The sequence below is a fragment of the Schistocerca nitens genome, chromosome 5 (assembly GCF_023898315.1).
Source record: "Schistocerca nitens isolate TAMUIC-IGC-003100 chromosome 5, iqSchNite1.1, whole genome shotgun sequence".
Lineage (NCBI taxonomy): Eukaryota > Metazoa > Arthropoda > Insecta > Orthoptera > Acrididae > Schistocerca > Schistocerca nitens.
Window position 1 is genome coordinate 108,904,235 of NC_064618.1, and position 15,310 is coordinate 108,919,544.

At 44.0% G+C, this 15,310-nt stretch overlaps 1 protein-coding gene across 1 annotated transcript in view; it reads right to left on the bottom strand.

The window, feature by feature from the left end:
* Positions 1-15,310, bottom strand: part of LOC126259844 (RNA-binding protein Raly-like) — a 1,182,113-nt gene that overhangs the window by 121,769 nt on the left and 1,045,034 nt on the right. Inside the window, exon 8 of the mRNA XM_049956900.1 lies at positions 12,053-12,273. Coding sequence (XP_049812857.1) covers positions 12,053-12,273 — 221 coding nt within the window. The remainder of the gene's footprint in view (positions 1-12,052; positions 12,274-15,310) is intronic.

Here is a 15,310-nt window from a genome sequence, read left to right on the forward strand (position 1 = left end):
TAGTGAAGGGAGACGAAAATTTAGTAGTCATGGGTGACTGGAATTCGTCAGTAGGAAAAGGGAGAGAAGGAAACATAGTAGGTGAATACGGATTGGGGGGAAGAAATGAAAGAGGAAGCCGCCTTGTAGAATTTTGCACAGAGCATAACTTAATCATAGCTAACACTTGGTTCAAGAATCATAAAAGAAGGTTGTATACATGGAAGAATCCTGGAGATACTAAAAGGTATCAGATAGATTATATAATGGTAAGATAGAGATTTAGGAACCAGATTTTAAATTGTAAGACATTTCCACGGGCAGATGTGGATTCTGACCACAATCTATTGGTTATGAACTGCAGATTGAAACTGAAGAAACTGCAAAAAGGTGGGAATTTAAGGAGATGGGACCTGGATAAACTGAAAGAACCAGAGGTTGTAGAGAGTTTCAGGGAGAGCATAAGGGAACAATTGACAGGAATGGGGGAAAGAAATACAGTAGAAGAAGAATGGGTTGCTCTGAGGGATGAAGTAGTAAAGGCAGCAGAGGATCAAGTAGGTAAAAAGACGAGGGCTAATAGAAATCCTTGGGTAACAGAAGAAATATTGAATTTAATTGATGAAAGGAGAAAATATAAAAATGCAGTAAATGAAGCAGGCAAAAAGGAATACAAACGTCTCCAAAATGAGATCGACAGGAAGTGCAAAATGGCTAAGCAGGGATGGCTAGAGGACAAATGTAAAGATGTAGAGGCTTGTCTCACTAGGGGTAAGATAGATACTGCCTACAGGAAAATTAAATAGACCTTTGGAGAGAGGAGAACCACTTGTACGAATATCAATAGCTCAGATGGCAACCCAGTTCTAAGCAAAGAAGGGAAGGCAGAAAGGTGGAAGGAGTATATAGAGGGTTTATACAAGGGCGATGTACTTGAGGACAATATTATGGAAATGGAAGAGGATGCAGATGAAGATGAAATGGAAGATAAGATACTGCGTGAAGAGTTTGACAGAGCACTGAAAGACCTGAGTCCAAACAAGGCCCCGGGAGTAGACAACATTCCATTAGAACTACTGATGGCCTTGGGAGAGCCAGTCCTGACAAAACTCTACCATCTGGTGAGCAAGATGTATGAGACAGGCGAAATACCCACAGACTTCAAGAAGAATATAATAATTCCAATCCCAAAGAAAGCAGGTGTTGACAGATGTGAAAATTACCGAACTATCAGTTTAATAAGTCACAGCTGCAAAATACTAACGCGAATTCTTTACAGACGAATGGAAAAACTGGTAGAAGCGGACCTCGGGGAAGATCAGTTTGGATTCCGTAGAAATGTTGGAACACGTGAGGCAATACTAACCTTACGACTTATCTTAGAAGAAAGATTAAAAAAAGGCAAACCTACGTTTCTAGCATTTGTAGACTTAGAGAAAGCTTTTGACAACGTTAACTGGAATACTCTCTTTCAAATTCTGAAGGTGGCAGGGGTAAAATACAGGGAGCGAAAGGCTATTTACAATTTGTACAAAAACCAGATGGCAGTTATAAGAGTCGAGGGGCATGAAAGGGAAGCAGTGGTTGGGAAAGGAGTGAGACAGGGTTGTTGCCTCTCCCCGATGTTATCCAATCTGTATATTGAGCAAGCAGTAAAGGAAACAAAAGAAAAATTCGGAGTAGGTATTAAAATTCATGGAGAAGAAGTAAAAACTTTGAGGTTCGCCGATGACATAGTAATTCTGTCAGAGACAGCAAAGGACTTGGAAGAGCAGTTGAACGGAGTGGACAGTGTCTTGAATGGAGGATATAAGAATAACATCAACAAAAGCAAAACGAGGATAATGGAATGTAGTCAAATTAAATCGGGTGATGCTGAGGGGATTAGATTAGGAAATGAGACACTTAAAGTAGTAAAGGAGTTTTGCTATTTAGGGAGCAAAATAACTGATGATGGTCGAAGTAGAGAGGATATAAAATGTAGACTGGCAATGGCTAGGAAATCGTTTCTGAAGAAGAGAAATTTGTTAACATCGAGTATAGATTTAAGTGTCAGGAAGTCGTTTCTGAAAGTATTTGTATGGAGTGTAGCCATGTATGGAAGTGAAACATGGACGATGACCAGTTTGGACAAGAAGAGAATAGAAGCTTTCGAAATGCGGTGCTACAGAAGAATGCTGAAGATAAGGTGGGTAGACCACGTAACTAATGAGGAGGTATTGAATAGGATTGGGGAGAAGAGACGTTTGTGGCACAACTTGACTAGAAGAAGGGATCGGTTGGTAGGACATGTTTTGAGGCATCAAGGGATCACAAATTTAGCATTGGAGGGCAGCGTTTAGGGTAAAAATCGTAGAGGGAGACCAAGAGATGAATACACTATGCAGATTCAGAAGGATGTAGGTTGTAGTAGGTACTGGGAGATGAAGAAGCTTGCACAGGATAGAGTAGCATGGAGAGCTGCATCAAACCAGTCTCAGGACTGAAGACGACAACAACAACAACCTTGTTCATAACAAAATGCCTTACTGAACTTCTGCAGCATAGTAACAGCAAATGCTTTTATTTTAAACTCATCTGTTCAAATATCAACGTGTATTTTTTTTAAAAAAAAGGTCCGCCTGCTTAGCCTGGTGGTGACGTGCTCGCCTACCATACAAGCGGGCCCGGGTTCGAATTCCGGCCGGGTTGGAGATTTTCTCCGCTGGAGAACTGGGGTGTTGTGTTGTCCTCATCATCCTTTCATCCTCATCACCGGCGTGCAAGTCGCCCAGTGTGGCGTCGATTGAAATAAGAGTTACACTTGGTGGCCGAACATCCCCGTTTGGGGCCTTCCGGCCAACGATGCCATACGATCATTTCAATTTTAAAAAAAAAAGGTGAACAAATGAGAGTAATACATGATTAATTATGAAAACCTTTTCATAACTGTGTAGGTGGCTAATTTAAGGTGCACACACAACTTGAAGTGAGCTTAAGTAGTTTCTCATGCAGTTTGCATGGTCAAATATTAGTGTCACTTTTAAGATATCAAATTAAATTCCGTAAAAGTTACGTGGACTAACAGTAATGTTGTAAAGCACGGTGTAACTGTTCAGCAGTGTTTTATCTGTGTCGGGCTGCTATTGTCAAATACAGTGTTCAACAGTATTTCTTTGACAACCAGTAACCACACAGTATGTTCCACTTTACAAAATATGTGTCGCTTCCCAACCCAATACTCAGTGTCTGATGGCGTACTTTAGAGCGTAAACGTGTTCATAATGTCGTATGAACACTTGTGTGTAGTTTCAAAAGGATGCCAGTTCACAGCAGCCGATGATACATGCCAGTAGTCAATAACAGAACCACGTGAAATGCCCAGTTAACTGCGATAGTACCTGCTGCTCTCAGCCACTCTCCAGGTAGACAACAAACCTGTGCTTAACCTCCTAACGCACAATGTTGCGAATTCGCGTCATACAAAAGCGATCCTGTTAAATGGAAGGTAGATTGTTTTGGAGCGCCATTGATCGTACGTGCAGATTCTACACAAAGCTAGTTCCTCTACCGTTTCTGGTACTTATTGAGCGACTTGCTGTTCAAGCGTTTGTTCAAGACGCACAAACGATAAGTTCTCGTCACCGTTCGAAAAATTATAGCTATATGCAGAGATACGTTAAGTTCTGAAAATATTAGTTTGTTCTATGGTATCTGTAACCTGACATAAATCACCTTTTGGTGTAATAATCAAGTTCCACTTGCAAGTAAATTCGAAATCATTGCTTGTATAAAACACGCAACATGAGGCGTTTATGTACCGTTGGGGACTGTTGCAACAGGTGAAATTAAGTGAGGTGAAAGCAAGTATTTCCGTTGATTCGTAGCATCAGGACACTTCAGTGTCCAGTTCTGTTCAATATTTACAGGGTTATTGCAAATGATTGAAGCGATTTCACAGCTCTACAATAACTTTAATATTTGAGATATTTTCACAATGCTTTGCACACACATACAAAAACTCAAAAAGTTTTTTTAGGCATTCACAAATGTTCGATAAGTGCCCCTTTAGTGATTCGGCAGACATCAAGCCGATAATCAAGTTCCTCCCACACTCGGCGCAGCATGTCCCCATCAATGAGTTCGAAAGCATCGTTGATGCGAGCTCGCACTTCTGGCAGTTTCTTGGTAGAGGAGGTTTAAACACTGAATCTTTCACATAACCCCACAGAAAGAAATCGCATGGGGTTAAGTCGGGAGAGCGTGGAGGCCATGACATGAATTGCTGATCATGATCTCCACCACGACCGATCCATCGGTTTTCCAATCTCCTGTTTAAGAAATGCCGAACATCATGATGGAAGTGCGGTGGAACACCATCCTGTTGAAAGATGAAGTCGGCGCTGTTGGTCTCCAGTTGTGGCATGAGCCAATTTTCCAGCATGTCCACGGGTTACGCGAGAAACTTGCACGCACGCGTTCAACCGTTTCTTCGCTCACTGCACGCCGACCCGTTGATTTCCCCTTACAGAGGCATCCAGAAGCTTTAAACTGCGCATACCATCGCCGAATGGAGTTAGCAGTTGGTGGATCTTTGTTGAACTTCGTCCTGAAGTGTCGTTGCGCTGTTATGACTGACTGATGTGAGTGCATTTCAAGCACGACATACGCTTTCTCGGCTCCTGTCGCCATTTTGTCTCACTGCACTCTCGAGCGGTCTGGCGGCAGAAACCTGAAGTGCGGCTTCAGCCGAACAAAAGTTTATGAGTTTTTCTACGTATCTGTAGTGTGTCGTGACCATATGTCAATGAATGGAGCTACAGTGAATTTATGAAATCGCTTCAATCATTTGTAATAGCCCTGTACGTATGTCTACATTATTACAAGTTTCCAATAACTTACACCACCCGACTCCTGTGTTGTTTTGACCGATTACGTTTCACTCTTACTGCGACTTGAACTGTTAATATTCTGAAGTTCCTATTTTGTTAGCAATGGATCGCCGATGCTTTACGTTTCACGAAATGCATGTGATTTCAAATCTGGCGTGTCACTTGGCAGAGAGGGGCTGCGACAGTTGCAAAACCCTGCCTAATAAACAAAATAATCTACTATAAATCAAATCCAGAAAGGCAGCGGCACTCTGCGAGCATGGAAAAGACACGGAAAAAAGAGGGGTAGGCCTTCAGCAGAGCTGCTATGGAAGAAGCATCGACTGCAGCAGACCAGGTTCCAGATAAGACTACCCGAACAAACCCATCACGTCACTGGCGTCAAGTTGCAGACGCAGGACAAAAACAAACAGACCAAGTTATAAAGGAGAGACAGTATTCACGTGCATCAAGTGTAAGTCTAAACAAGAGAATAAGGTCTTACCGAGTATTCCTCTAATAAGAATATATTGTATTATACTGTATGTTTGTCACATTACATTTTTAATCATTTAAATCCTACCAAGGCTTCATCGAGATGTTAAATTAAAATCTTTAACTAAGTGGACTGTTGTACGTCTTCAGTTTATCAAATTCCTGTTGTCGCAAATAGCCGCATACCCAATTATTTCTCACAGATATAACATATCTTAGATTTGACCTTTTGCACACTACAACACTTTTTTACTGGTTAAATAAATATGACTTTTTATTTTTTCTTTGAAGCGGAAATTTATTCAGGTATTGTAGACCACGGCTTGCAAAACGTCATTCTATGCTGTCCTGTGGGAATCGATGCTCGGACTGGCTTGGCACAACTTTGTTCATATCGGCTTTGCTCGGTCCTTCACGGTATAGCACGAAATTCCATTTAACAGTGAGAAGCGAGATTTCCTTCCAGCATTTGGTGTAGCTAATTTTGATCAGCACTATTTTCTGGCTGGTCCCGGCGGAGTTTCGAGTCCTCCCTCGGGCATCGGTGTGTGTGTTTGTCCTTAGGATAATTTAGGTTATGTGGTGTGTAAGCTTAGGAACTGATGACCTTAGCAGTTAAGTCCCATAAGATTTCACACACATTTGAACATTTGAACACACACTAGTTTCTTCAGTTTAGCAGAATCGCGATGTAAGCGCCATTCATTGTTCGTGACATAAAGGAAGTGGCTGTTTGTGCCTAAAGAGGGAGAATAGCAACTGATCGTTGCAGTCCTTTAAAAATAAATGAGAGTTACACAGAAGGATGAGAACTTTCAGTACCCGTTATGTATTCGCCTAATCGAGAGGAACTGCAAATTAGCTATGAAAAGGTATTACAACATCATGCAGAGAGAATTTAAAGATTTTGTTGTCATTGAAACAGCTAAAAATTATAATTATCGGCAGACGATTTGTACAGTACTCAATCTTCTGTGCGTGAAAGAGTACTTCGTGTAGGGTCTATAGGTATGGATCACGCATTAAAGAAAACACGAATTCTGAACAATCCACTGTAGCTTTGAAAGAGTTACAGGAATAGCTTTGTAAATGTTTGAGGACACTGCCAATATTACATTTCTTTTTGAGATGTTTTAGAGACAGTTCGCCTTTTCAGTTGGAAGCACCCCTATGCGTCTGCTGACAGAACTGGGCCATCTTCAATGTAATCCCAGTGTTAAAGGCAGATTCTTTTACGGTAAAATCATCCACGCGTTCTACTTTGTCTTCCTTGGGAAGAATTTCCACGTCTCCGTAATGAGGCTGCAAACGTGATATCAATGTTCCGATCAATATATGTTTCTGAAAGGTTTTTTTCGATTATGAAACTAAGTCATGGTTGCGTGTCAACCGGAATGACAATCTGGGAAACTCTTTTCCTTTGTCAATACGCAAAGAATTTGAGCCAGATATATACAGGGCTATTACAAATGATTGGAGCGATTTCATAAATTCACTAGCTCCATTCATTGACATATGGTCACGACACACTACAGATACGTAGAAAAACTCATAAAGTTTTGTTCGGCTGAAGCCGCACTTCAGGTTTCTGCCGCCAGAGCGCTCGAGAGCGCAGTGAGACAAAATGGCGATAGGAGTCGAGAAAGCGTATGTCGTGCTTGAAATGCACTCACATCAGTCAGTCATAACAGTGCATCGACACTTCAACAAAGATCCACCAACTGCTAACTCCATTCGGCGATGGTATGCGCAGTTTAAAGCTTCTGGATGCCTCTGTAAGGGGAAATCAACGGTTCGGCGTGCAGTGAGCGAAGAAACGGTTGAACGCGTGCGGGCAAGTTTCACGCGTAGCCCGCGGAAGTCGACGAATAAAGCAAGCAGGGAGCTAAACGTACCACAGCCGACGGTTTGGAAAATCTTACGGAAAAGGCTAAAGCATAAGCCTTACCGTTTACAATTGCTACAAGCTCTGACACCCGATGACAAAGTCAAACGCTTTGAATTTTCGGCGCGGTTGCAACAGCTCATGGAAGAGGATGCGTTCAGTGCGAAACTTGTTTTCAGTGATGAAGCAACATTTTTTCTTAATTATGAAGTGAACAGACACAATGTGCGAATCTGGGCGGTAGAGAATCCTCACGCATTCGTGCACAAATTCGCAAGTTAACGTGTTTAGTGCAATCTCACTGTTTAAAGTTTATGGCCCCTTTTTCTTATGCGAGAAAAACGTTACAGGACACGTGTATCTGGACATGCTGGAAAATTGGCTCATGCCATAACTGGAGACCGACAGCGCCGACTTCATCTTTCAACAGGATGGTGTTCCACCGCACTTCCATCATGATGTTCGGCATTTCTTAAACAGGAGATTGGAAAACCGATGGATCGGTCGTGGTGGAGATCATGATCAGCAATTCATGTCATGGCCTCCACGCTCTCCCGACTTAACCCCATGCGATTTCTTTCTGTGGGGTTATGTGAAAGATTCAGTGTTTAAACCTCCTCTACCAAGAAACGTGCCAGAACTGCGAGCTCGCATCAACGATGCTTTCGAACTCATTGATGGGGACATGCTGCGCCGAGTGTGGGAGGAACTTGATTATCGGCTTGATGTCTGCCGAATCACTAAAGGGGCACATATCGAACATTTGTGAATGCCTAAAAAAACTTTTTGAGTTTTTGTATGTGTGTGCAAAGCATTGTGAAAATATTTCAAATAATAAAGTTATTGTAGAGCTGTGAAATCGCTTCAATCATTTGTAATAACCCTGTAGTCTATTATGTTTTCAGCTCACCAAAATTGATTAAACAAAACTAGAAATTTGTTTTGTTCGTGATTTATGCTGTCGATGAATATAAATACACTGCTTGGAAATCGCAAAGGAACAGGGACATTGTTGGATGGAATAATCACAGGCTTTCCTCGCTCTCGTCTGGTGATGGCTATCCAGGAGTCCCTCCAAACTCTTGCCCGTTGCGGCCACTCTGTGGTCCTTGTGTGAAGCCCGGTCATGTCGGCATCCCGGGAAATGAACGTGTTGACACGCTGGCCAAACATGCTGTCGATGCACCAACCTTGAAGGTTGGCCTTTCGGGCCATCAAGGAGGCTACCGGTCCTTGGCGCCCCTCGTTGCAGATCTCTCGCAAAGACTGTTGTCTTCAGCCGGCTGTGCATTGGCCACACCTGGATGACACACAGCTATTTATTGAGCCATGAGGATCCACCCCTATGTCGCGGCGGGTCAGCTTTGATGGTGGTCCACATGTTGTTGGACTGTCCGCTTTTAACTCCGCTCAGGCAGACGTTTGCGCTGCCTGATACGCTTCCTGCACTTTTATCAGATGACGTTGCGATGGCAGACTTAGTTTTGAGTTTTATTCGTGCAGGTGGGTTTTATGGCTTGATTTGTTTGTCCTTTTTTTGTGTTGAGTCTGGCCTTTGGCCTATTATTTTAGACTGGGGTTTTTATTGCGTTTCTTGGTGGTTGGCTTTTCCTTTTTTGTTTCTATGGTCAGCCAACCACAGTCACACTCGGTGTGATTTTTATTCCTTTTTTCTGGTCTCTGTTTGTGTCTTGTGTCGTCTCTAGTCATCTCCATTATTTGTTTTTATTCCTTGTGGGCGTTTCAGTTTCGTGGGGAAAGGTACCGATGGCCCTAGTATTCTGGTCCCTTGAATCCCACAAACCAACCAACCAATAATCACAGGCAATGATGAGCGAAAGGAAACGCAGTACTTGCGTAAGAGAAGTGCAGCCTATTTACAACGGAAAACGACACAGATTTCACTACATGGGAAAGCTGGATAACACACATTAATAACTTTAATGTTTGACACAGGTCAGACTGCCAGTATAAAGGACGATATCAGGCTCTCAGTAAAGGAAGTGCCCTCCTCGGATACTAATGCACATTTTGCACCTGTTACGCTGGCTACCAAACAGTTGAAGATTCCTCGGTGAAGGATATTGTCCCACTCCTGTGTGAAGGAGGTTTTCAGCTATTGCACGGTTTGGGAAGTGGGTGTTAGTTGAGAAATACGTCAGCGAAGTGCATCCCATGCGTGGACTTACGGGGTTAAGTCCGGGGAGTACGCAGGCCATTCTATACGTCAGACGTGTTCACATTCCAGCGTTTCCGACATCTCGGCGGTCCTGTGTGGGCGGGCATTGTCGTTCACAAACAGGAAAGTGGGGCCTATCGCACCCGTTAACAGGCGGACGTGAGCCAGAATGATCTCCATGCACTACTGCTGTGCTGCGTCATACTTCGCGCAAAGATATGAAGCGATGGTCCGCCACTGTGCGTAAAGCCTGGCAACACCATAAAACCTAGGCCATACCATCGGCGTCTGAAAATGTTATCTAGTGCTTCACGTGTTCCCCTCTCTCTCCACACTAATTGGCGCCGAGAAACAATTTCCACAGCAAAGCCGAAATGGTCGGAGAACATTGTTGCCGACTCCTACCAAAATGCTCGCTTCACCAGCGAATTCTTTCCCTACCATTGCGTGACTGCAGTGGGATACACTTAACAGACTTCCGATCATACAAACGAAACGCAAAATGATTGTGGTGCAGAAAGGCTTACCGGAAGCGGTTGTAAGGTCTGCAAGAATCTACCTATTAGTTCAATTTGGCCACTTCTTATCGACCACTAGCGTTCTTTTGTATAGTATTTCCACCTTTCAGTAACTCTTATTAATTGCAAGATGACACTTTTGGTCACACCTATTCCCATGGCCACACTTTGACCGGATCCGAGCTGTTCAACTGCTCTTCCACGATCTCGCAAGCACTGAAATGATGTCTTACAGGCGTGGTGGCATAACACATACACTACTGGCCATTGAAATTGCTACACCACGATGATGACGTGCTACAGACGCGAAATTTAACCGACAGGAAGAAGATGCTGTGATATGCAAATGATTAGCTTTTCAGAGCATTCACACAAAGTTAGCGCCTGTGGCGACACCTACAACGTGCTGACATGAGGAAAGTTTCCAACCGATTTCTCATACACAAACAGCAGTTGACCGGCGTTGCCTGGTGAAATGTTGTTGTGATACCTCGTGTAAGGAGGAGAAATACGTACCATCACGTTTCCGACTTTGATAAAGGTCTGATTTTAGCCTATCGCGATTGCGATTTATCGTATGCTCGCGTCGGTCGAGATCCAATGACTGTTATCAGAATATGGAATCGGTGAGTTCAGGAGAGTAATATGGAACGCCGTGCTGGATCCCAACGGTCTCGTATCACTAGCAGTCGAGATGACAGGCATCTTATCCGCATGGCTGTAGCGGATCGTGCAACCACGTCTCGATCCTTGAGTTAACAGATGGGGTGAGTTAACAGATGGGGACGTTTGCAAGGCAACAACCATCTGCACGAACAGTTCGACAACGTTTGAAGCAGGAACTATCAGCTCGGAGGCCATGGCTGCGGTTACCCTTGACGCTGCATCACAGACAGGAGTGTCTGCGATAGTGTACTCAACGACGAACCTGGGTGCGCGAATGGCAAAACGTCATTCTTTCGGATGAATCCAGGTTATGTTTACAGCATCATGATGGTCGCATCCGTGTTTGGCGACATCGCAGTGAACGCACATTGGAAGCGTGTATTCGTCATTGCCATGCTGCCGTATCACCTGGCGTGATGGTATGGGGTGCCATTGGTTATACGTCTTGGTCACCTCCTGTTCGCATTGACGGCACTTTGAACAGTTCACGTTACATTTAAGATGTGTTACGACCCGTGGCTCTACCTTTCATTCAGTCCCTGCGAAACCCCACATTTCAGCTGGATAATGTACGACTGCATGTTGCAGGTCCTGTACGGGCCTTTTTGGATACAGATAATGTTAGACTGCTGCCCTGGCCAGCACATTCTCCAGATGTCTCACCAATTGAAAACGTCTGGTCAATGGTGGCCGAGCAACTGGATCGTCACAATACGCCAGTCACTACTCGTGATGAACTGTGGTATAGTGTTGAAGCTGAACGGACAGCTGTACCTGTACACACCATCCAATCTCTGTTTGACTCAATGCCCAGGCATATCAAGGCCGTTATTACTGCCAGAGGTGGTTGTTCTGGCTACTGATTTCTCAGGATCTATGCACCCAAACTGCGTGAAAATGTAATCACATGTCAGTCTTTAATATATTTGTCCAATGAATACCCGTTTATCATCTGCTTTTCTTAGTGGTGTAGCAATTTTAATGGCCAGTAGTGCAGAATGTCGCACTAATGGGTTCCATAACTATCTTCTTCAAACGCTGTACTGTGTGAACTGTCAAATTCATACAGAGCTTTCGTGCAGTGACTTCACTCCATTTAAGACGTCGTGCCAACTAGTTTTCCTTGTTCTTTCATTCGTCAGGTGTTCTGTACCAATTGTTGCTAGTTCCATAGCATGAGTTGTTCTTTAGAAGTTCTCAAGCAGTGTGTGAAAGAAAGCTGTAGGTGATGGTTTGCATTTTACCCCCTTCTGCTGCCCCCACTGCGACCGCGTGGCGTGATAGAGGGAGAAGTGTGCACTTGGGCTAGAGATTCGCTCGCGTGTACAAGCATTGCACGTGAGTCACGTTCTTGGCCGCCCCTGTATAGGAGGTTAAGGTAGTTGGCTATATCTCCCGGTGAGACCTATCGCCTTCTAAAACTTGCATGATAGGTGAGAACACAGTTGGTCTACCGGACAGCACACCGTCGGCGACTTACCTGGTGCTCCTCCTTGACGGGGTTGGCAGAGGCGGCGGCGGCAGGGGTGGCGGGGGCGGCGCCGGCCGGGGTGCCGTTGAGGGCGGCCCTGGGCGCGCCCAGCTGGTAGATGTTGAGCATGTGCGCCGCCTGCACGTGCACCATCAGGTCCCACGCGCTGGGGAAGACGTCCTTGCACTGCGCGCACAGCAGGCCCACCGTGCCGTCCTCGCCAGGAGACTCTGCGAAACGCCGGCGGTCTGAGCACCTAACCGCTGACTTCCTCACTCTTTACAAATATTTAGCTATTGAGTACAGTTAACTCGCGCCTTGACCTCACAGTTATGAGTCTACCTCTCTCTCCCTCTTACTCTCTCTCTCTCTCTCTCTCTCTCTCTCTCTCTCTCTCCCTCTCTCTCTCCCTCTATGTCACCCTCAGTCTCACTCCCTTCTTCTGTTACTTTTAACAACACATATGTGACTACGCCATTCTTCGACGACGAAGAAGAATGAATATACTGGGTGACAATTATTGAACAATACGAAATAAAATCGTCATATACGAGGTGCGGCTAGAAAAAAACCGGACTGATGCTGGAAAAAACATTTATTTACAATTATTTACAATTTCATGTTATCTCCTTCAATATACTCTCCTCCTCGGTCTCTACACCGCTCCATACGAATTTTCCACTGTTCATAGAAATGCTGCAGATCATTTTCGGTAAGTCCATACATTACTTCCGTCGCTTTTTCTTTTACTGCTTCAACAGTCTCAAATCTAGTTCCTTTCAAAGCTGACTTGACTTTAGGGAAAAGAAAAAAGTCACAGGGGGCCAAATCAGGTGAGCAGGGTGGATGATCTAAGATGGGAATGTTGTGTTTTGCCAAAAACGTCATCACTGACAACGCACTGTGAGCTGGGGCATTGTCTTGGTGAAGGATCCATGACTTTTTTCTCCACAAATCGTTCCGTTTTCTCCGTACTCGCTCACGTAGGGTAGCCAGGACGCTAATGTAGTAATGCTGATTCACTGTTTGTCCCTCTGGTACCCAATCAATGTGCACAATCCCTTTGATGTCAAAAAAAAAAAACAATCATCACTGCCTTGAATTTCGATTTTGACATTCGTGCTTTTTTTTTGTCGTGGAGAACCAGGAGTTTTCCAATGCATCGATTGGCGTTTAGTTTCGGGATCGTAAGTAAAAAACCACGATTCATCGCAAGTAATAACATTTTGTAAGAAGGTGGGATCACTTTCAATGTTTTCCAGGATTTCAGAACAAATCATTCTTCGGCGTTCCTTCTGTTCAATTGTGAGACACTTTGGAACCATTTTTGAACACACTTTGTTCATGTTGAAACTTTCATGAAGAATCTGCCTAACACTTTCCTTGTCAACTCCTGTTAACTCAGACACTGCTCTGATTGTTAAACGGCGATCTTGTCGAACAAGTTTACCGATTTTTTCAATGTTTGCATCAGTTTTTGCTGACAATGGTCTGCCAGTGCGAGTGTCATCACTGGTGTCTTCGCGGCCATCTTTAAATCGTTTAAACCACTCAAACACTTGTGTTCGCGATAAACAATCATCGCCGTACACTTGTTGTAACATTACAAACGTTTCACTTGCAGATTTTACTAGTTTGAAACAAAATTTGATGTTAACACGCTGTTCTTCCTGTACACTCAACATCTTCCGACGCACAGACAAAACGTCAACTACTTAAAACAGACGCCACGGGCAGACTAAGTGCAGGAGGCAGATGAAACTCGAGCAGTAAGCGGAGCGAGAGTCACGTGACAGGCCACGCGACTTTCAGCCTTATTGCATTCGTTTTATTGTTTCACCAGTACTAGTCCGGTTTTTTTCTAGCCATACCTCGTAAGTCCTGAACGGTTTGTGTTAGGACATTCAAACTTCACGGTTGGCGGCGGGGCATGGTGGGAATTACTATGCTAATTCAGCGACGAAGCCCACTTTCATTTGGATGGGTTCGTCAATAAGCAAACTTGGTGCATTTGAAGGTGGTGTGGAATCTGCATTACGCATTCAAGAAGTCTCTTCACCCTCAACGCGTAAATGTGTGGCGCGCCATGTCCGGTCACGCAACAATCGGTGAGATACTCTTTGATGGCACGGTGACTACCGAACGATACATGGAGGTTTTGGAATATGATTTCATCCGTATTATCCAAAGTGACGCTGATTTCGAGAAGATGTGCTTCATGTAAGACGAAACTCGATCCCATCGAACCAGGAGAGTGTCTGATGTCCTGTCCTTGAGGACAGCATTCTGGTTCTGGGTACCCAGAGGCCATTGGCATGGGCCTCGATTGGCCACCATATTCTCTGGTTCTGAGCACATGCGACTCCTCTTTCTCGGGCTATATTAAAGACAAGGTGTACAGCAATAACACCAAAACCACTGCTGGGACGAAAACAGCCTTTCAAGAGATCATTGACGGCATCGATTTTACGTCACTTCAGCGGGTCATGCAGAATTTCGCTATTCGTCTGCCCCACATCATCGTCAATGATGTCATAATCTAAATCTGAAAATCTCTACTGATGTTTACATGTTGAATGAAGTGCGTGCACGCCGTAGGTTGTAACTAATTTACTTATTTGTCATATAGTACATGTATAAGGATTTAGAAGCTTATGACTAGGGGAAAGATAGATACCGCCTGCGGGAAAAGAGAAGCAGCTTCGTAATATCAAGAGCTCAGATGAAAGACCATTCCTAAGCAAATAACGGAAAGCTGAGACGTGGAGGGGTCTATACAAGGAAGTTGTAGTTTGAGGGCAATGTTGTAGAAATGGAAGACGATGAAGATGAGGTGGGAGATATGATACTGTGAGAAGAAGTTGGTAAACCACTGAAAGATCTAAGTTGATACAAGGTTTTAGGAGTAGACGACATTCCATCACAACTACTGACAGCCTTGGGAGAGCCATCCGTCACAAAACTCCACCATCTTGTGTGCAAGATTTATGAGATAGGTGAACTAGCCTTAGACATCAAGAATAGTGTAATAATTACAATTCCAATGAAAGCAGTTGTTGACAGGTGTGAAAATTACCGAACTATCAGTTTACTAATTCATGGTTAGAAAGTACTAACACGAATCCTTAACAGAAGAATGGAAAAAAATCACACGAGCCGTCATCAGGGAACGTCAGTTTCAATTCCCGGGAATTGCAGGAACACGAGAGGCAATACTGACAATACTAGCCCTATGACTCATCTTACAACGTAGGTTAAGGAAAGGAA